Below are 23,328 nucleotides of genomic sequence, written 5' to 3'. Positions count from 1 at the left end.
ATTATAGATAAATATCTTATTTGACTTATTATATGTGACACATTTTTCTTTTTAATCTGTCGTTAAATGTTTTCTTTAAGCCTCCGTCCAAGTCGACATACAAGCGCCACACTATGCTACGTCTCCTAATACAAAATATGTACATATAAATAGCATGTACCGCAATTGATTCCGTTTTGCAATCAGATTACTTTTCCTTTTCTTAAATTGTGTACACAATCTTTCTTATACGAAATTTACCAATATTCTTTATGTTAATGCTTAAATTCTGATTAATCGATGAGACAATTGTTATTTTAGTAATTGTACAGTGATGAATTCATTATGGAGTATACAATTCAGACAACGGCTAACAGAACAAACTTGAATGAATTGATTAAGCCAGTGGAAACGATCTAAGTACATTGACGATATATTAACATATTTATCATAAATCTATAATTATCTTCTAAATAGTATTTTTTATATCGGCAATAAGTAAAACTTAAACGAATTCATACCAAGTAAACTTGAGAAAATCCCGCCTTTCCTATCAATTGAACCTCTTTCTCCATCACTCACTTTCTTTCTTCCTCCTACTCTACCGCAATTCATCTCAAGTACTACTGAGACATGGCATGTACTACCATAACACTTAGAAACTTCCGAAAAACAATCAAACTTAATGACTCGACATTTAACCCATAATAATCATGACATCTGCTTCTTCGCAACGACCAGCATTTGGCCTAAGCAATCTTCGCAAAACTGTAACCTGGCTATTCATCACACTGTTAATCATCTATCTTCTTTACTCTTTTAATCTGATTCTCAATAAAGATTCCCCTGAGTGTACCAATTCTTTGCCTTCCTCATCAGAATTATCCACAAAGGAATCATTTTCCACAAAATTCCCTCAAACTCCACCATCTGATAATTCCAAAAATTCAACTTCTATTTCTCTTCAAGAAAATACAGGGGAGCCTGAAACAGGGCTCAAACACATTGTATTTGGGATCGCCGCGTCTAGCAACTTGTGGGATAAAAGAAAAGAGTATATAAAATTATGGTGGAGACCAGGGGAAATGAGAGGTGTTGTTTGGTTAGATAAAAATGTTACAATAAAGAAAGATGAAGAGTTGCCTGAAATTCGAATATCGGAGAACACGACTAAGTTTTTGTACACGAATAGACAGGGGAACAGATCGGCTCTGAGGATTTCCAGGGTTGTTTCGGAGACAATAAGGTTGGATCCTAAAAATGTGAGATGGTTCTTAATGGGAGATGATGATACAGTGTTTAATGTGGACAATGTTGTTAGAGTTCTTTCTAAATATGATCATAATCAGTATTATTACATTGGGAGTTCTTCAGAAAGTCATATTCAGAACATTTTTTTCTCATATGCAATGGCATATGGTGGAGGTGGATTTGCTATAAGTTATCCATTGGCAAAAGAATTAGAGAAGATTCAAGATCGATGCCTTCAACGATATCCTGGATTGTACGGTAGTGATGACAGAATTCAAGCTTGCATGGCTGAGCTCGGGGTCCCCCTTACGCGAGAACCTGGATTTCATCAGGTAATCGTCCATTAAAAATGAATGAAGTTAAATCCGTAGTCACCTAAAAAGATAATTACAGGTAACAGTTCATACAAAAGTGGGATAAGTAATGTGGATTATTAGGTCAACTATCTGTTACAACATGTTAAAATTATAGAAAAAGTTACATGCATTACTAGTACTATGCTGCTCCAATATTTAGTCCAGGAGCCATGAATATTGTGATAACTATTACTCCCTCCATTTCAATTTTTTTTTAGCATGATTTTGACTTGACACGGAATTAAAGAAAGTACCAATCTTTTGGTCTTAAGCTAAGGATATGTGGAATGTACCAAAATGTTCTTTAATCTTGTGATCTTAAATATGTCAGGTGGAAAGTTGAAATTATAAAGTTACCAAAAAAGGAAATAGACATTTTTTCAAGAAGGACGAAAAAGGAAAGTAAAACATACAAAATTGAAATGGGAGAATATCATTTTACTGTGGCATCTTCAATTAAAAGTACTTCTGACTGGATTTTAATGGATTTTTCTTTTGTGGTAGTATAGTATGATGTGTATGGGAACTTGCTAGGCCTATTGGGAGCACATCCTGTAACACCTCTAGTATCAATTCACCATCTTGATGTAGTGGATCCTATAATCCCAAGGATGAGCAGAGTTGATGGACTCCGACGCCTTTTTGAATCAATGAAATATGACACTTCAAGCATAATGCAGCAGTCAATCTGCTACGACAAGCAGAAATACTGGTCTATTTCAGTGTCGTGGGGCTACGTGGTTCAGATCACGAGGGGTAATATCTCTCCAAGAGAATTAGAAATGCCCACAAGAACATTTCTCAACTGGTACAAAAGAGCTGATTACACAGCCTATGCATTCAACACTAGGCCTGTGACAAAGCACCCGTGCCAGAAGCCTTTCGTGTACTACATAGGTGCAGCCAAATATGACCGAAGCAAGAATCAGATCGTTGGGATTTATCATCGTCATAGAGAGTCGTACCCTTATTGCAGATGGAAAATTGAGTCACCTGAGAGTATCAATGCAATTGTTGTGCTGAAAAGGCCAGATAATAACCGTTGGCAGACGGTAAATTTGTTAAAACAACTCCATTTCTGAAGATTGATCCGAAAAGTACTATTACTAAGTGGATTTTATTCTGTTTTGCAGGCAGCAAGAAGGGATTGCTGTAAAGTTCTACCATCAAACAACTCCTATTTGTACATTTGGGTAGGCAGTTGCAGAGCAGGCGAAACGAGTGAAATGTAGCTGTTGGAAGAAGGGAGGCTATAGTTTTTTCACTTCTGTTTTTGTATCAATAGATGTTGATTAGGATAGGAAGAATCTCTATTCAAAAGTTGAGAAACAGAAGATTCCTAGTAATTTTGCAGAAATGGTACTATTACTAGAGAGCCCATATAAGCCCACACTGGAGTCTAGACTGATAGTGGCTAGTATTTGCAATACAAATTTAACCAACATATATAGATGTTCTTTCTTTTCACTGCAAAAGGCTGTAAACCGCATGAAAAGCTAATTTCCCATCGAAGCATGGTCCAGTAAATGCTCTAGAAAATACTATCGGAATTTAAAGCATAGAGACAATAACATGAATTTCTTCACCTCAACCTTTTTAACTTTTACACCATCCCCTTAATGAAAAGTTAAAAGATATCGACAACAGTCAGTAGTTTGAAACATCCTTAATAATGTTATTGATGTTTCCAAATTATGAAATCATAACCTCAAACTGTTCATAGTAGTTGATTATTGACGACGGATATTGTAAGTGGCAAAGTGGCCTTGCTACAACGATCCGCTAAGATTTAGCCATTGCTCTGATTCGTAGAAAAAGAAAAAGAAGAAATTTAATCCCTGCCACTCCTATTCATTGTAGCAAAGTGGCCTTGCTACAACGATCTACTTTACCTTGCTGCTTGCATGTTATTTGTCCAGTTCGGAACAACTCAAAAGAAAAAAAAAACATGGTGAAACTCTAAACAACTATTTCAAAATGAATTCACCATACCAGACACCAAGAAGCAAAAATAACAAACAAACAAAGGTTATTTGATGGTTCATTCAATTATAAAATCAAGATGATTATTATTCGTGTACAGAGGACGTGGCTGAGTATTGTACGGGGGAAAATCCGATCTTGGTAACCGGACAAAATCAGACGGCTACACACGGCTGAATTTGAACCGGAGAGACGTTGCGCAACCCTGGCGTGACTTGGGCCGGTGTTATCTCGACGCAGTGCCAGGCACGCCCTACTAGGTAGTTTTTTCAGAGTATTAGCGTGTAGTCATTTTACACTGAGGTGACGGATTGGCTTTTGGCCTGTAAAATAGTCTTCTCATAGGAGTAGAAGCATAAGAAAAAATCCAGAGTTCACTCCAGAAACCTACTATCTTCTTTTCTTAGAAATTCAATAGAAGAACCCCTCAGTCTTCTCCTTTCTTGTATTTTTCAACTCCTTTGACCAATTCTCATACTTGTATTCACTTCCTCCCTTGGAAATTTGACTAAAATGAAATGAACATAATCTCACTCTTCTTTAACCCCATTTTACAAATTTGATTGTTAACCAAAACGACAATTTTCTAGTTAAGAGTATAATTATGGAGATCTCCATGTCAGTTGGGGGCAAGCTCATAACTGTGGAGATCTCAAGAGTAACTAATAAGAAACCATAACTCCTGATGAGTTCTATCTCATCATCTGTTATGGAAATGTTTCTTTAAATTTTCAATATGATTCTTCCATTCATTAGCTTAGCTAGCATAAAGTAGGATTTTTCTATACATTTATGTGAGATCCATTTCTTCCTTCTGTCGTGTGAAATTGCCCAACTTTATGCTAAAATTTCATTTCTGGAAATAACATCAACAACATTCAAAAGTGTGCACCATTAAATGGTATTTGGTGACTGTCCTAGAAGCTGTTTTTTCTTCCATTAGGTTCTTTTGCTAGCTCACGCATATCGCCAAGCATTTTATACTGCACGGGAATAGCTAGTAGAAAATATATGTATATTGGCTTTAATTTCTTGCTAATGCTTCTACGCTGATTACTTTTCTCAGTATATCATAGAAGCGTAGAGCTTTTACATATTATATATACTATGCACTGGAGCTTGCATTTGCACCAGATATGCAAAAGAGGCATTGCTTTTTTTATTATGTCCAATCTATGATTTTAAAGCTGCACCTGTAATTTACATATGTGACACAAAAAAGTTGACAACCACTTATATTGGTGTGTATTTCAGTTTCTTTTTTTCCCCTCACCTTTGTTGTATCGTTTCCATCACCACATTACCAGGTTTCTTCATCGTTTATAGATTTCTGAGAAGATTGACTTTTGTATGACTTCCGGATAGGAGGCTCGATTTCAGGATCATACTTTAAGGAGGCAAGGTAGTTCAAAGCAGTGACGATATCAACAATTGGAGGGCGCATATTAGGTTGCTCCTGGACACACATTGCAGCAATTGCAAGAGCTTGGTATAAGCTCCTAATTGGATAGTGACCATCAAGTGCTGGATCTGCCATCTTGTAGAATTTCTTCCTGTCTTTGAATAATGGTCTTGCCTGCAAAGCAAAATGCACATCAGCCAGAGAAACACAATGTTTATCCTTAACAAGTCTGTATTTCTCCAATCACTCAACAGAACCCTGAACTAGAATCACCTGCACATCACTGATCCTTGTATGAATAGGCCGAGATGCCATTCAAGGAAAAGTATGAAAGTACCATCTGATTGAACCCATGGAGGAAACGGAAAGGACAAGAAAATAGTGGAAATAAAAGGTAAAAGGTTGACATCTACACCAAAAAAATTTGGTAAGCACTGAATTCTGGAAGTGTGGCTGCAGTCCTTAACTAAACCATAGCTGGTATATACAAACAGAGACATTTAGGACAATATAGACAGCATGACATTAAAATCTAAGGTTACTACCCAAACAGTACATGACACCATAAATATACCAAAAAAGGAAGGATGATTCTGGTAAATGCAAATCGACTCTTCTAAGCAGAAAACTGTAATTATCTTTTTGATGATGGAGAAATCTCCAAGGGGGCACAGTTCGAAACTTGGTGGATAAAGGGTCATCCCTTAACCTTCTCCACATAACTACCAGGATTTTGTTTGTGAGGAAAAGAACAGACAGGAAACTGTATATTTAAAGGTTAAGAGCCTCTTATATCATCCTCTTAAACCACGGACAACCTCCAATCTGATAAACGATGACAAAAGACTTGTTCAAAAAACAGTTATTGGAAGTAATTTAGTGACATCAATTTCTTGGATCCATTTAGGGTGCAGAAATGAGAATGGTGGTTAAATTCAGTATCTAGGAGGCAAGGATAAATCAGGTCTTACCACAGCATAACCACAAAAATATATCACATGGCAACAATAAGAGATCAAAGAAACATACCCAAGAAACCAGGTTTTGCTCAGCAGCAGATTTTGTATAGTCAATCGCTCTTCTGCCTGTGATTATCTCCAGAAGAACAACCCCAAAACTATAGATATCGGACTTGAATGTTAGTTGGCCAGTCATAGCATAATCTGGTGCACAGTATCCATATGTGCCCATCACTCTGGTGGAAACATGGGTCTTGTCTCCACTAGGACCCACTTTAGCCAAACCAAAATCAGATAACTTGGGGTGGAATCCCTCACCAAGTAGAATATTGGAGCATTTCAGATCGCGGTAAATAATAGGAGGTGTCATCTTGTCATGTAAATATTCCAGGCCTCTTGCGGCACCTGCAGCTATCTTCATTCTAATGTTCCAATCAAGAGGTTTTTGATTTGGCCAGGGGTCTGCACACATTGAAAGAAGCAAAGCAAATGTATCAGGATGGAGAAGGCTAAGATTGGAAGAAACATGAAAACTAAACAATTATAACATACCAAACAAATGGTCTTCCAATGAACCAAGAGACATGTACTCGTAGACCAATAGCCTCTGATCTCCCTCAGCACAACAACCAATTAGTTTAACAAGATTAGAATGATCAGCCTTACTTAGTGTCTGTACTTCAACAACAAATTCCCTAACTCCTTGACATCCATTTGGATCGAGTTGTTTGATTGCTACAATCTGCATTAGAATAGAATATAAAAGAAAAACGAACTCAGGTGACCAATTAATCCTAATGTTAAACCACCCACTTACTTTAAATGACCCTGCAAAGATGGAGGGAATATAAATTCATAGAAGGAGAGGAGAGATATTCAAACAATCCTGTTGTTTATTGAAGAATTTACGACGAGAATGGTGTTGAGCTGACCTCACCAGTATCCACCAAATGACCTTTATATACTTTGCCAAAACCTCCCTCTCCCAAGAAGTAATCTTCCTTGAAATCTTCTGTTGCAGCTATTAATTGATCGAATTTAAACCTCTGTGCCTTAGCACCACCTATTTTTCCATCTGCGGGAGGGATGTTACTATAACCCCCATCTTTCTTAGACGTAGATCGATTTGCAATTTTAGCCTCTTCATTCTTCACAACTTTAAATTGGCTCGCCACCGGCTTATCTACTGAACAAGAAAAAAAAAGATGGGAGTTTAAATGAAGGAGCCCATTAATAGTAATTGGCCAAAAATACTGATTCCAGCAAGATGCCCAAATTTTGTAATACAGAAAGAAGCAAAAAAAAAAAAATGATTCATACACAGAAAGGACCAAATATTCTGAAAAAGTCAAACATATACAAAGAAAAGTCCAAAGAACCAAGAAATGATGTTCTCAAATTGTTGTCAATCCGCTACACTAGAAAACACCCTGAATCAGAAATCAGAATATTCAACCTCCTTCTTATCAGGAAAAAACGACGAATTTTAATTCCTTCCATGAAAATCTCAAAAAAAAATAAAAAAAATCAAAAGTTTCAAACCCCTGTAAACATGAAAGAAAGAAAGAAATAGGCATAGAGAGAGACACATAAATAAATGGGAGACATCATTTGGAAACACGAAACTAGAGGAATCTCGGCTATCTAAACTTTTATCTTGTTGCTGAAGTTTCATTCCCCGATAATCTCCTTACTCATTTTTCCTTCTCCTAACTCGATGTAATTAAAAAAATTGTAAAGAAGAAAATTTGAAACGAAATTCAAATGGCAATAAGATAGCTAAAACGTGATTGCTCATATAGTAAACACCCTTTACCTTCATCCTTAAGTTGTTGGTTCGAGTCAGCAAAAAATTATTTGCTCCAAAAAGGGGTAAAAAAAAATGGGTATAAGGTATGTTTGGTAAGACGAAGTCATTTTTTTTATGGAAAAGAACAAAATCGTAGATGCATGCAACAATAATAGCTCGAGATGAGATGAGCCCCACCGAATATCCATTAAACAGGACACAAAAACAAAAATTGATTTTGGAAAATTCAACATTTGATGAAATTCCAACAACCCCAGATTGAAATTTTCCAAATCCAAAAAAGCCCCCCTCCATTTCACAAAATCAAAATTTAATCAAATCATTTGTACATAATCTTATATATACCTTGTTTAGGGTGTGGGTGATCAACCCTTTTGTATTTATGATTACTACTTGTTTGAAATATCTTTTTCTCTGGTTTCTTTATTGATGCATCTCCATCTCCAGAACAAGGGAAACACCCCATGATATTAATTTCTTTAACTATATATGTACTCTCACTTTCTTAGTAACTATTTCTTCTCCTCTTCTTTTTGCTCAAATAAGAAGAGAAGAATGGAGAAAGAGAGAACACATAGCTTTAACCTTTTTTATACGTCCTCTTTGTTAATTGGTAGTCTTTTTCTGGGGTTTTGTGTTTGTGGTGCAAATGGGTAACATTTTTTTCTGGTACAATTGATCCTCACATTAAATACCACGTAATAATACCTAGATTTTTTTTGGTCAAACCATATTACAAAGTCACATCAACATAGCTCGTCGACATAAACTTATCATAGCTGACTCATCTACTACCAACGTGAGCTGTGTCGCCCATGGGGCGGATTCAATAAATTCATATCGGGTTCATAATCACTATTTTTAATGTTGAACGTAAAATTTATTAAAATTGTAAAAAATATTAAATAAGAACTTATAAAGTTAAATTCTTAAACATTGGACTTATAAAAATTTAGTCCCGATCTGCCTTTAGTGTCATCCTCCTCCGATCCATCCCTTATTTTTAAGTTATGTGTGATATAATTTTACTGTATATAAAAATAATTGAAATGTATTATCACAACTAAAAGGTATATCGTCAAATTTAACTTATTTTCTAAATATAAATATGTATTTTCTTTTTAAATGAACTACTAAAAAATTGTCAAATAAAATGAAAATGTCCGAGTATGTAGTAGCGAAGTATTTAATTAAGCAAAATGAGCCTTCAGCTATAAATACTTACCCAAAATAATCTAATTATCAACTTTTATCAAAATAGGTCATTAGTCATTTTTTTTTTTGGTTTTCCATCCTGTGTCCGAGCCCGTATCGGAGCTCCAACTAAATTCGAATCACGCACTATAGGGCTTATTTGGTGGTGGTACTTCCAACAGAATTTTTTTCATACCCAAAATTCGAACTTGAGACCTCTGGTTAACGGTGAAGTAGCCCACCACTCCACGACAACCCATGTTTGTTAGTCACTTTTCAATCGCAAGCAAAATGCTGTTCGCGCTTTCTTTTTCGTCTTCTTGGATCTTCTTCTGTCAGCCATTAATGGATTATTTTTCTTCCTTTATTTCTTCGTTGTTTTCCTCCTCTTCCTTCTTATTGTTCTTCCATGTTCAAAGCTTGACTTTAAAAATCGACGTGCCACAAACGTGAATTATTTTGAATGAATAATATATCAAAAGACCCAAAAATTGAGAGGAGATCATATCAAAATTTTGAAATTGTTTAGAAGAGACTTGAGTTGGTTGTGATTGAAAAAAAAATTAATCTGCCATGTATAGTTTACTGTATCAACAATGTATATGCAATGTATACTTTATTGCATCAATAATGTATATACGTCAATTAAATATAGTTATACATCATCTATACATAAGTATACACTATATATATATATATATGTGTTTGTGTGTGGCCATTTTGTTAAAAATAGTTTTATTGTATGTACTTAATTATATCGCTTATTTTGGACTATTTTTTTTATATATAAATGAATACTTGGCTATATTGGTGCAAATGAAGCTATATCATTGTATATTTATAAAAAATTTAACCCTTTTTCACCCTAAAAGTGTAATTTTAAGTATTATAGCAAATTACTGATATTTATTTCAATTTATCGATATATTAGGAGTATATACAATATAGTATTTTTTTTATTAAGTAATCTAATTGTGTAAATATTTTTGGTAGAATTATTTAATTTTTTTAGCTTTTATTTTATTTCTTATTTGTCACCAATATTACCTCATCTCAATTTTCGTTACCGTCAAAAAGAATGATATCCTTTAAAAATATTTTAAAAATATTATACTATGAGTGAAACAGTTACTTATGTGCCAATGCAGCTATTCAAAAAGGATAAAAGGGTAATCTGATGCACAATGCATCTCGCGTTAGCGGGATTTTAAAAAGTGTCCCACCACGAAACAAATATAATTTAGACGACCTATTTAATGCAACCATTAGGAATTATCTTAATGGCTCAAATTCATAACTTATAGATTTCATGAACATAACTTCATCATTGCTTTGAGGCTCAGCTTCACAGACGCGGCTTTCATTTTAGAGCTAATCGACGAGTGAAACCTATCAGTGACTCAGTTGTTTATTATTGTAGGTTAGGTTTTGACCAAAACCTGTCATTTTCAGTAACGTTGGCTGAATATTAGGGAAAGGATTCAAAGAGAACACAGGGAAAAATCAGCATTGAATTAATAAGTCCACCAGCAGAAAAATAATTAAGATAAACCAATATGTCAGAATTAAAATTATTATTCGTGTAGTAGAAAAAAAAACAAATTAAACTTGATTATTACCAAAACGTACTTGTAATATATACTAAACAAATCACATTGAAAAAGAGCGGAGCAAGCATCATGATTCATGAGTAAGTCTCAAACCACAAATTAAAGATCCAAATCCATGAAAGAACAGAAATTTTTTATAAAGTAATTATAATTACAAAATTTCAATATATATTTGAATTTGGTTCGATTTTTATAGTAAACCAAATTTATTTTAAAGTTCACTACCAAATCAAACCACATAATATGTTTTATTTTATGATTCGATTATTTTGGTTTATCTCCAATACCCCTCAAATGAATTATGAACGTATATATGCCAGTTTGTTATTTTCTAGTAATTTGTTTTGCCCTCATATTATTTTGTTTTTTTTTAAAAAAAAAAAGTCTCTACCAACTGTACTCCTATTTGTCAAGAAAAGGACTTGTACATTACTATATTATTTAATATATAAAAAACAGCCAGCCGCCGCCAAGGTGTAAAATAAAAATATAAGAAAGAAATAAAAGATAAAAACGATATTCAATTCCCTACGTCTTTGGTATAGTCTTGTTCTGTTGATATATATTGACTATTTTAAATTTGCATGACAAGAAAGAACACAAATTGAATGAATGTATAAAGTAACCACATACAATTCATTCGAATCTTTTCATTCTTACATATAATATAAAATGGATGAAAATGTTAAGAATCAAATGTCGTAAAATTGGCTTGTGAATTCTGACAAGTGATTTTCGAAAAATTTAACAGCAAAATTTTCAAGAAATTTTTCCCTATAACTTTTAAAATTTCAAACATCAGAGTAAGACTTCTTTAAAAATGTCATAATATGATTCAAGACCAATAAGAAGAAATAGAAAACAAAATGAACTTAAAGAATAATCAATAAAAATTAGTTTTTAATAGTTTAACTGGTTCTTGAAATTAAATTAATCTCAAATTTGGTGCGAACACTTCTTGTCCATATTCCACGTGTCTAGTTATTAAATAGCATAAGTAGTAATATCCCACTTGGTGTGCTTTTGGTACCGAAAGTGGATCACCTAAACAACATACATTAAACTAACTAATATGGAGTAACATTATTGAGTGAGAATCGTTAAGGTAGCTAGGTTGGTGCATCATATGATATCTCATAAGGAGGATTCAGGATCGATTTTTCTTGTTAATGTTTTTTTAGTCAAGTTGTCGTACTTGTTTAGTATAATTTACATCTTTTATTTATTTTGCGAGTTGTTTTATAAATACAGTCATACAGGTGATCCGAAGGACAATGATGAGAAGTAGGAATTGGAAGTTTCGTCTCGGACTTTACTTGAAAAGGTCTAAAGCAGAGGTTCTGAAAGACCTTACGGATTTTTCGGGGTTTCAAAAAAAAACATTTTGAGTGAGACAAACGATATGCAATGGTAGTTGAATTAGGAGAAAACATAATCGTTTCTTATTTACCCAACACTTTCGCATAATAAAGAAAGGAATTTGATTAGTTTTAATACTGATTAACTACTAATGAAGTGACAAATAAGAGTGCACGTATAGTTGCGTCGAGTTTACAAATTCCCGGACATTTTTTTTTTAATTAGATAGACAGTTGTTATTAAGACTGAAACGAGGGTGATTGTTTTATCTTTTTTAATTGTTAGCAAAGCTACTGGGCATTAGTCAAACAAATTATGTAGACAAAATTGCTGCAACTAATGGAATGTCCTTTTTTTTAATGAAAATGACTCAAAACTATAATCAAAATTTTAAATGCAAAAATGGCTATTCAGATGCTGCGCCATGCATTTTGTTTATATATTAAGTTGTTATCTTACGTATTTATAGGTTTGGAAGATATTTATAACACTCCAAATGTCTTATGATTTATCGGTGAATTAATATGATATTATTATCTCCTAGATTTTTCAGACTTTTCTCCGACCAAGATTATAACTTCAGCAGCTTTGTCACCCCATAATCTTTTTTCATTATTATTTTAAAATAAAAATAGATCTGCAAAAATCTCAGACATAAGTCAAAAATCAATAGCTATTCTAAAATAAAAAGGAGTTGGGATTAAAATAAAATAGTTACCACTTGATAGGAATTCAAAAAATCTTACTGATACAAACCACTCGAGACATTTTTATAGTCATGCCCAATGAGCTTTGATGTCACTATAGTGAATGTATTCTAATTCCAACCAGCTGTGGTAACTTGCTGGCGTCGTATACTTATTGTTAATGTTAATACCATCTTTTGGTCTTATATTATTTGTATTTTTAAACACCCATAGTAAATATTTATAAGCTTTAATCATTAAGAGTTCAAGTCTAAACACCCTCTCTCTTTAAATGTCACTTTATTAACACTTCACTAATCGTAACAGTAAATGTATATATGTATGAAGGTATAACATAGCAATGTCTACTCTGCAAAACTCATCCATCAGATAACTTGTAAACTAAAATCCTAAAAAAAAAAAGAAGCCAGAGCCTAATCCATAAAAAAAAGTTACCTGAAGTTTAACAATGACCCTCTGACAAAAATAGATATCACGATCGTTTACAACAAGAAAGAACTGAACTAGGAATCAACTGGGGTCTGGGAGTGACATGCTAAAATGTTCATGTACTTTTCTCTCAGAACCAAGAATCAGGTTTGCGGCACTTGTTTCTTCAACAGGTGCAGAGCTCTCACCAATGTTTTATTGCAATAATAACAAATTTGAAGGTGGGAAAAAAACACGCCAAAAAGAGGCATATAAATGTTTATCTGCAAAGCTAGGAGGTCCACCATCTTCCTCATGGAAATTAGTCCGATTAACGCATCTAAGGTAAAAATATGGTGAAACTTGTGCGTCATGAGATACACTCCTTGCTCAAAATGTAGTCTATTGCTTCTTCCACAGTGTCAACAACCTGCGCCAAATGAAGATCATGTTTGGGCAATGTGTCCTTAGTGAACCTTATTATATTTCCTTAATGGCGATGCAGAAATGGACCATACTGTAAATGTGTGAGTGGATACCATCTATCAACTTATTAGCTTCACAAACTACTTTTCCAGGTCGAGTGGGTGATTGAAGAGGGAATTAAAGAGAAAGCAGTTATGCATTATTGTACAAAGAAAAAAGTAGATGCAGTCATAGGTCAAAGATGTCATTTACCCACCAGATCTGCTGGAAAATCGTCATGATTTTCTTTCCCCTTGAAGACACCAGTCCTTGTCAAAATAGAGAACCAAGGAATTCCAGCCTAAAAGGTATAATTCAGAATTATATGTAGTTCATGAAATAGCTGAGTAGCAGCATAAATAAATCAGAGAACAAACCTGTCGAGCTCCTTTGATATCAACAGAGGGATTATCACCAATCATATATAAGGTTTTGAAAAACTGCTTTCTACCATCAATCTGATGGTTATTGTGACATGATTGTAGAACATGCATCAGCACTGTCTCTGCATTTTTAAATACAGAAGGATTTGGTTTCCCATATGACGTATACTTCAGAGCAGCAGGATGGATACTGTAACAAAAACGGGTCTCAGAAGTGCATTACAGCAAGGTGCAGTTTCTTTTACATCATCTCTATATCCATCTTACATATATTTCACATAATATTAAGATTTGTGCTAATCTATAATCAGAGCAAGATAATGACACTATATGCAAGCTACTTTCTCAATTGTCAGATATAATATCAAGTCTCAAGATATTTGAAAATGAGGCTCACGCATTGAAGACGGATTCTACTGCAATTCTGAAAGCACCCATGCCAAGTCTTTCAGATGGAAACAAGGCCTAGAGTCAAAAGTTAGATAGCAAAGGTTACATTCTCTATGAATATATTGAGGAAAGCAAAGACAATCAGATCTGGTTAGCATTGAAAAACCTGATAGGCGAGGTCGTCATTCGCAAAAAAAAGTGGTGGCTGGTGTGCAATCTCTTTTCCTGGCAGCCCTCCAGTCCTTAGAATGTCACAGAGAACCTAAAATTGAATTCTCTAGTTAAAATTGCAAAACTACAATAGGTGGAGATGAGGCAAATTTGAGCACATTAATTCCATGTAGCAAGACATGGAGATGCATGCAAATGCACAAAAAAAATCAAGAAACAAGAGGAACAGACAAGATTTCTGGAAGTTGGATGAACCTGACTGGGACTCTACAGTAAGACTTCAAAATCAAAGGGAAAGATAGATTATGAAATATTGAAGGATAGATCTGGTTGACAAGTTGCTTCTGCAAATCACTAATTCCTTAATAGAAATCCACAAAGCCAAATACACTTGGCGTCTGGTTGAATTAGTTGAAAGGTACATCCAACTAGCTTCAAATTATATGCCAAGTGCTTCTGGATTCAAAGGTACAAGGAGAGGAACACCACTTAATGAAGTAGCACAAAAACAGCCAATTTGTAAGCAAGAGTCAAGCTTTTAATCTCCAAGCTACCAACAAATGCACTAAATACTATCTGACCCCTCTATCAGCCAAAATTAACTGAGATAAAATATGTCTCTTATATGAGAAAATTCATCAATGCCTACCCCAAACCAAAAAATGAAATGAAAAAAGGAGAAAGCATGAGAAAAAAAGTATAGCATGGAAGTGTCAATCAATCTTTATTTCTTTACATATAACTTCAGAGCTAACTTGCCAGGCAAATGCAAGTTTAAGCCTATTAGAGTATAAAGAAGAATACCTGGATGTCCCTGCTCCAATCAACAGAATCACTAACAACAAAGACTGCCTGCACTCTCTGCGAGCACGGATCTTCGCTCAAAGCTATATGCTTAGACTTGCTACTCTGATTACCATCCTGCTTGTCTGTCCATTTTTTGTATTGTGCCAATGGGTCAATGTTGTCAAAATAAGATGTATACTCATCTATGGAGAGAACATTTCTGAAATTTAAAGCATAGTAGTATATGAAATTGTTAAGTATTTGAAGAATGCACCCTCAACCTACATCTATAAAATGCAAAACCAGGGAGCATACTTAAAACCATATTCAGACATCACTTCGGCAGGTTCTCCTTTTCCAACAGCAACAACAAGGTCATTCTCAAATCTGTTAACATGGATTTAACTTGTTAAAGACAATCAAAGCAAATTTTGATCTTTCAAACTTGATTCCTAATTAATGTAAACAGCTTTAGGTCCAGCAAATAAAGCCTTGTAACCCTATTGTGCCATCCTGCAAATCTATATCTGTAGTACATAGGTTGAACCCCATGCTTAAACTTTGGGCTCTTAAGTTTGGTTGTTGTGTCTGCATCTAACACTTCTCAATTCTCATACTCAATGCACCGACAAACACTAGGAACTTCAGCATTTTAGCTTTAGCAAGTCATGAAAATTAATGCATAAAATCAAAATAAATGGGACAAATATTTTCTAGTTAAGGCATTATTTTCATTTCAAACCGAATGTCCATACTAAACCATTTCTGGACATCCAATTTGGAACAGGAGAAAATTTTACGTGCACTTCCAAAGTCAGCTCTGGAAGACTAATTACATGGATAACTATTTGCTAAGCTTTTTCTTTTCTTTCTTTTATTCAAATAAGATAATAAGTTTTTGAACTGTAGTTATATAGATGAATCATAAGTGATCAATTTATTAAAGACCTGCTTGTCCTTCTATCAACTAAGCTATGTCCTACTTCAAACTATGTGGTGTTGGTATAATGGTAATCATGCCTCATGCTTTTTAGGTGCTTCCAAAGTTTATTGCAGTTAATTTCAGTTCAGAAGAAGGTGCATCCTTTCGCATTACATTTTTGTACAAGTACACCGGCACAAAAGAAATGGCTATTTCTTTTCTTTTACTAACTGTTCTTTATTATAATTGAATGTGGAGAGTGGGGAATGAGATCTAACAAACAAAAGATTACCTACTCATCAACTGTCTGAAGGGTGTATGCCCCTGTATAACCTGCAGATCCATTCAAGCAAACAAAATACATGAGAGGCTTTAAGCATGGAGCAAGCAGCACATAATAGGACTACCAACTCATGGAAAGATCCAATTGTTGAAGAAAAGGAGCAGATTATGATCAAGACAATACTAATTTTGGATAATCAGAAAGAACTTCACCACTGTCTCTCAGAATTTATATACCTGTAAAGGTAAGATATTAACATCCAACAATCTTCCCAACTCCTTTGCTCTTTTAGATTCAGGAACACCACCTCCTATTGAATATAAAAGACCACATTAAGCCCCTTTCGTCTGATAAGTAATAGACTCTCAAAATGCACGCCTATTACTCCAAAGTTCAGAACAGTAGGTTACAATAAGGTTGTCTCAATGATTCATAGAAGGAAAAATGAATCATTTAGATAAGAGAACTAGTCTAGGATGAATGAATATTGACTGTGATTCTACTAAGTGAAAGATACCACGGCACCTGTTTGGCATTATTTTGCACGCAATATCTATCATTAGATCCAATAAAAGATCTCCAACAATAAACCTAATTCTTTTTTAATAAGTTCATCGATAGACCTAGTTCACGTTCACCTGATGCATAAAACACATAAAAAAGAACATGTCTTTTTGATTTCACTCAATTTTGTTAGGTATAAAAAGCGGAAACCCAAGACAAAATGAGTGCAAGTGCAAAACCAGCAGGGAAGCTGATCGACTGTGGAATGTCCTAAACGAAGAGATATTTCTGAAGCAAACCCTGCACTCATCTCCCTATGAAATTAGGAACCAAATACTAACCGATGACAATGGGTTTAATATGTTCATAGAACTGCCAAAACATATTCATTGGGGAGAGAACTAACATCCTATGAATCATCAATGGTTTAAGGGATATTGGTATCAACAACTTCAACCACCTAAAAGATCAATTCTACAGTACTAACTTTTCTCATTTCAACAAGGATTCTCACTATTCACATATTACCGTTAAGTATGAGAGTTTGGAAAAAAAAATAGGTCAGTGAAACCCCAATTAACGTTACAGGACACTACAAGTGTATATACCCCAGTTCCATGCCTCTGACAACTGAGAAGTTCTCTTCTGCTTTCATATTACTTCAGGAAATGGTCAACTTCAGGCAACACTTAGGAATCACATATAAGATAGTACAGCGCATTCTCAGAGCAGATTACTTACTGGCACAAAAGAGATAGTTTGAGCTGTAAATTTAGCGAGTTAATGTGTTGAGATAGATATCTTCAAAAGCCATGATCCATCCTATTCCAGAACTTGCAACATAGAACTTAAATAATTGCATTTACGGTGCTGTTACTTTAAGTAGCTAAAGAACGAAAGCACAAAAACCAGTTGCAATGCTACCAAATGGATGTTGGACAAGAACAGGTAACATAAACCACTCACCATTGGTCAAGAATACGTAGGGAACCTTCAGAGTACCTGCACAATCAAAAGCTACTCAAGTTAACCTCCCTAATCATGGTTACGTGCTTTTACAGAGCTCCAAGCCCATAAAAGTATGAATCAGTAGTATTTAGATGGTAATGCTACAACATCACAGTGAAGAGGACAACTTCATATCAGAAGATTGATAACATTGTCCAAATATTATTAAAACATGGGATATCAGATATTTTGAAAGGAAAAATGACTCCAGTGCATATCACTTTCCCCCTTTTGATGGAAATTTCCCACAATTCTTGATAACCGAACATTGAAAAATGAATTTGTTAAGAAATATAGTTTCTTCAAGCATTTTCTATCATGCCAAATACATCAACGATGAAGAAAACATGTTAAGTTCAGGGGTAATAAGCGGGAAAAAAATGAGTGAGTGGCTAGAGCTTATTATGGAATATCATTCTCATTTGCTCTTGCATTAACCCTGAGGCCTTATAAGATCATGAATATTACAAAAATTTCTTTAAGAGGAGCTAAAACAAAAAAATTAAAAAATTAAAAAAAATGAACATTTATCCTTCTTATTTCTTTAGCCATTGGTGGCCTCTTAAAGTTGGCACCAAATTTCACTTAGATATCTCAACTGGCTTTTGTTCATTTTAAATACCTATTGTCGGGTTCCGCTGTGTCATTTCGACACTTTTTGACAATCATCAAATATGTAATGTGTGTGTAACACACTCGCCAGTGATGTGTAAAAGTGACGAATTAAATGAAGACATGTGGCATATATAAATATTAAAAATAATTCTAAAGTGATGAATTTTGAGTAGGAAAATAAAGGTCAATGACTCAACGACGTGTGACATCTTTTTTAATCCAAATAAGTAAAAAAAAAATTTAACTACTTTTTCAAAATAAAATAGGCGGAATGACCTGGGAGACCCTTATACTTGGTTTCGTTTGTAAATTGGGCCCTTATACTTACGAGCTTACCAACTGAATCCTTCAACTCACCAAAACACAATATTTTAAACCCTTCTGACTATTGATCGAGCTTACGTGGCACTGATATTGTTGAGTTGAAAAAATGTGTTATTACACGCGTTTCAAAGCGAGTGAGGTTAAATATTTTACATTAAAAATTATTTTAAAAAAATTTAATTAAAAAAAAAAGGAAGAACCTCCTTCTTCCAGCCCCTCATCCCCCCGCCACCCCCCCTCCCCCCTCATACACACACCTACAGCCCTTAATTTTATCTTCCCAACCCACTTTTTCTTCTTCTATGGATCCACCCATCATACCCATCCCCTTCTTCTTCTTAACATCACCCCCACCCCTCCCCCAACTAAGCTTTTTATTCCTATCTCTAAATACTCTCTCAAATTTTATTTTATTTTTCTACAAATCAATGCCTTCCTTGGCCATTTTTTGTTCCGCCACACTTTCTCCTTTTGTTCTCATTCCCGGCCAACCATGCCATGAAGAGTCGAGCAAGAGCAATCGCAGCTTTTTCTACCTCTTTGCACAAAAAGAGTCTGAGATGACGAAGTGGATGCGCCTTGTGCCTTATAGTACTACCCTTCCCCAATTCGTTCTCAACAAATATCATATAAGAATGAAGTGAGGAAATGGTTTCACCTACTGCCCTTAGCATGAATAGCTAGCCCAAGGGAATGAACGCTAGGAATTAGTGCTTTAGAGAGGAAATCCCAAATGCTACTGAGAAAGCGAACGGTCAACGCGAAGGTTCAAGACTTAGCCGAGCGTTAGCGAAGCTAGATTCTCAGATAAAGCAGCTATCAAAGCTATGCCTGTCAATCGAGTAGGCGATTAGCGACATCCCTATCTTTATTCAGTTCATATAGGTCTACTGCCTTGTTCAGAAATACCGTAATGAAAGGAACTCCGCCTTTTCTCAGCTTGGCACCTACTTTAGAACCATCCTTTTCTAAGTACGACAACGCACCAAGACTTCATAGCTGGCAGACACGAAAGGCAGGGCGGCACAGCCCCCAACCAAGGGAGTGGTTATGTCCAGTATTCATCCTCAAAAGTTTTAATTTTGTGAGTATCTTTTGAATCTTGTTTGTATAATGTGAAGGGTGATATTGGGTATTGAAAAACTTCATTGATAAGCTTGAACAACAATAAATGAATTTTGTTAATTTATGAAATTACCCACGTTGTGGGATTTCACTGGGTTGTTGTTATTGTTGTTGTTAATTTATGAAATTAATTCAAAATTGTGATGAGGATTTGTTGGGTTTGTATTTGTAAACTTGTAATGTAAAATTCAAGTCAAATACACAAAAATTTGATCTATTTAGCTTGAATTTGGCTCTCAATTTGGGAGCAAATATGAAGAACATAATGTTCAACATTTCCAGAATTTAGAAAACTATCCTTTTTTTATTTTTTTATTTTATTTTTTAATATTTAATATCTTATGTGTCACTAAAAATGACGTGGAATTCTACGTGTAAAAAGAGTGTACTACACTTACACAAATCGGATGAGAAAGGGATTTAAAATATTGTGTTTCGATTAGTTTAAGGATTCAGTTGGCAAAGTCGTAAGTATAAGGGTCCAACTTACAAACGAAACCAAGTATAAGGGCCTCCCAGGTCGTTCCGCCAATAAAATATAATATGAGAAGCACAACCCCACCCCAAATCGTCTTCTACACTACCCCCACCCCCACCACCCACCCCCGAACCCTAACCCCTCCCCACCCAGATCATCTTCTCTATCACCACCACCCACCCTCACACCCCAACCTCCCCCTCCGAAATGTGTTAAACGAGAAAACTTTTTTTGTTTGTTTTTGTCACTTTGTGAGTGTTGTGAGATAAGAAGTTGTTTGAATGCTTGATTTGGTAAATGTGGTAGTGCATTTGCTTGACATTTTTCTGGGTTTTCTTTTTTGTTCTGGGTTTTCTTTTTTGTTGGATTTCTGAGTCTATGCAAGTCAAAAATCAATGCTTTAATACATAAATATGGAGTCCTAATCTTTGTACTAAAATTATATGGCTTTCTATTTGATTTGGAGATTTTCTGTGATTATGATGTGAGAACGCATGCAAATGGATTGGAATGCTAAAACTGTTTGATGTGAATGCAGGATTTGTTCATTGAAAATATGTTTTCTTTCCCTTTCTGAGTTTCTCCTCTTTTAAAAATTTCTGTCGATTTTTCTCAAACTATTTCGAAGAGGAAGAAGGGCAACAAAATAAGAAAAGGTGTTAAGTTTGAAATTTCTGGGCACTTGAATCTGCTTCTTTGTCTGTGGCATCATCAAATTTTATTTCACCATGAAAAGAGTTTAAGCTTGGGAAAATGATAGCTAGAAAATGGAGAAGAACAAGAAGAAGGAAAAAAATCATATAAAAATTGGCAAAATGAGGCTCTCACTTGCAGCTAATGAGTGTATCACACTCCCATGTGTCTTGAGTGATACTTGGGGCAACTTTAAGGAGCGATAGATGGCCTCTGCCTATTTAGATTGTTATCTCGGCCTTTGCAAAATAAGTAGGCACTTACCACTCCTAAGTTCTAGCTTCTAAAGATTCTTAATTTCATTTTCATTGACAAAATCACGAACATCAATAAAATTTCTATTAGAAAGATAAAATAAGAACAAAAGATAAAACAAAATGTGATAGTCAAAACGACGTCGTACCGGAACCATCATAGAGGCGTTTGAGAGCTCGAGGAGAGCCGCCGATAGGATTGCTGCCACGGAGCAAAACGCCGTCAATGTCGAACGCAATGCCGAATGAGGTTCTGCATCAAATAGACTATGAATTCTCATAAAAACAATCGCAAAAACACATAGAGTAATAAGAGATAGAGAAGAAATTGAGTACGGATTGGAAGGGGAGTGAAGTTGACGATAGGAGAAAGTTGAAGATAGTGAAGAAGCTGTGCTTCGAATCTGCGAAGAAGAAAGCTTTCTTGTTAAGATCTGGAGAATTCTCATCTTCTCTGTGATCGAAAGTTGGAGTATTGGAGAAGAAGCTCCTATTCCTCTTTTCGCCTTTGCCCAGAATCTTTTCAACAGTAAAACCCGACTGCTTTATTGGAGCTGGTTTCATTCCAATTGAAGAATATATGGAGTTTAGTTTCGTGATGGTTCGAAAAATATAAAGACCATGAAGGCTAAGGGGGGAATTGATTGGCTAATCATTTCATATTACACTAAGCATGATAGACAATCAAATTCGCAAAAGCTTGTTGAAAATTCATGTTACTTCTTTTACTTATTAATTGCTACTAATAATTTCCTTCATTTCAACTCATACGAAGATTTAGATTGACTAAAATAATATTATAATTCTTTGAAAATTAAAGTAAACACATTAATCGATAAAATAAAATGATGTTGAGCATATTTTAAGGGTTTTCATTTTACAAAAAAATGTGAAAGTCAGATAGAAATAAAATGACGTCAATTGTTAAATGTTACTCCCTCAATTTTATATTAAATAAATTTTTGAAGAATTTTTTATTGTTCAAAATAATTGAATTGTTCAAAATTCAAGATAGATGTTTGAAACTTTTTTCATATTTGTCATTTTATTTATTGAGGTTTTATATTTTCTAGGAGATAAATCACACTATTTCTAAAGTTATATTTATGATTTTATGAAGGACAATAATGGAAAATATGGTTCAAATTATGTTCTTAATTATTTTTTTTAATATGTATACATTGCCTCACAAATTCACTTAATATGAAATGAAGGAAGTAATATATAAAGATGATGAATGTTTATTTGAGTTTAAAATTTTTGAGGCATAATTTTTTAAAATTTCTTTGATCTATTTTATAGTTTATATTCGTAAGTTCAAATGATATGCAAATATTTTAGCCTCAATAAATAAGTCACCATACGACAATGCAACCACCCATGAGAAATTTATCTTTTATTCTTTGATATGTAATTAGCTACCCAAAATTTAATTTTAAAAATATTAATATTACACGTGCATGTGTCAAATAATTAAAAATTTTAAAATATCCAAAATAAAAAGAGTATCATATAACTTAAAACAAACGGAATATAAAATCAAAAGAATTACTAAATTTTGGCATTCACCAAAAGAACAAAGAGCCTATGGCATATACCATTCATGAGAAAAGCAAATCTTCAATCTCCTTAATAAATGACCATGATCAATCATTAAAAAATAATCAAAAGTTTCATTACACAAATACAGGCTCTTTTTCACTTCTATTACATTAATTAAATCCAAACGTAGTGAAAATATAAAATCGAACACAAAGCCACCTCCATCTCCACCCGCACCTCTCGTGCTCTCAGGGTAAAAAAAAAAATTAAAAGCGGAAGCCCCAAAGGGGGGAGAAAATTGGGGAAAATGAAATTTCCCACATCGAAATATTTGCAAATACGTCCCCAAGTTTGCAATATTTGAGCT

At 34.4% G+C, this 23,328-nt stretch overlaps 3 protein-coding genes across 5 annotated transcripts; 1 reads left to right on the top strand and 2 right to left on the bottom strand.

Moving 5' to 3' along the window:
* The first annotated feature begins 554 nt into the window (after nt 1-554).
* LOC129900423 (uncharacterized) lies at nt 555-3,082 on the top strand. Its single transcript, XM_055975398.1, has 3 exons — nt 555-1,562; nt 2,096-2,638; nt 2,720-3,082. The coding sequence occupies exons 1-3, from the start codon at nt 693-695 to the stop codon at nt 2,816-2,818; spliced, it is 1,512 nt and encodes a 503-aa protein (XP_055831373.1). The 5' UTR covers nt 555-692; the 3' UTR covers nt 2,819-3,082.
* Nucleotides 3,083-4,706: 1,624 nt separating this feature from the next.
* Nucleotides 4,707-8,357, bottom strand: LOC129898854 (probable serine/threonine-protein kinase PBL7). 2 transcript variants are annotated; one of them, XM_055973563.1, is made up of 5 exons: nt 8,086-8,357; nt 6,863-7,113; nt 6,483-6,672; nt 6,001-6,392; nt 4,707-5,145 (listed from the first exon to the last, which is right to left on the bottom strand). In XM_055973563.1, the coding sequence occupies exons 1-5, from the start codon at nt 8,204-8,206 to the stop codon at nt 4,870-4,872; spliced, it is 1,230 nt and encodes a 409-aa protein (XP_055829538.1). In that variant the 5' UTR covers nt 8,207-8,357; the 3' UTR covers nt 4,707-4,869. The 2 variants fall into 2 exon arrangements, with proteins under 2 accessions (XP_055829538.1, XP_055829537.1); XM_055973562.1 differs by having other exon boundaries at nt 6,863-7,116; nt 8,086-8,356.
* A 4,689-nt stretch (nt 8,358-13,046) lies between these two features.
* Nucleotides 13,047-22,126, bottom strand: LOC129898852 (uncharacterized protein YKR070W). Of its 2 annotated transcripts, XM_055973560.1 has the most exons (12): nt 21,756-22,126; nt 21,569-21,672; nt 17,889-17,924; nt 16,655-16,728; nt 16,428-16,468; nt 15,529-15,600; nt 15,232-15,433; nt 14,423-14,518; nt 14,264-14,331; nt 13,861-14,056; nt 13,701-13,784; nt 13,047-13,448 (listed from the first exon to the last, which is right to left on the bottom strand). In XM_055973560.1, the coding sequence occupies exons 1-12, from the start codon at nt 21,866-21,868 to the stop codon at nt 13,389-13,391; spliced, it is 1,146 nt and encodes a 381-aa protein (XP_055829535.1). In that variant the 5' UTR covers nt 21,869-22,126; the 3' UTR covers nt 13,047-13,388. The 2 variants fall into 2 exon arrangements, with proteins under 2 accessions (XP_055829535.1, XP_055829536.1); XM_055973561.1 differs by lacking the exon at nt 15,529-15,600 and having other exon boundaries at nt 15,232-15,356; nt 16,432-16,468.
* Nucleotides 22,127-23,328: the final 1,202 nt, after the last annotated feature.

The sequence above is a fragment of the Solanum dulcamara genome, chromosome 8 (genome assembly GCF_947179165.1).
Source record: "Solanum dulcamara chromosome 8, daSolDulc1.2, whole genome shotgun sequence".
NCBI classification, from domain to species: Eukaryota; Viridiplantae; Streptophyta; class Magnoliopsida; order Solanales; family Solanaceae; genus Solanum; species Solanum dulcamara.
Note: the sequence above shows the minus strand (reverse complement) of the source record. Positions and strands in the feature narration are given on the sequence as shown.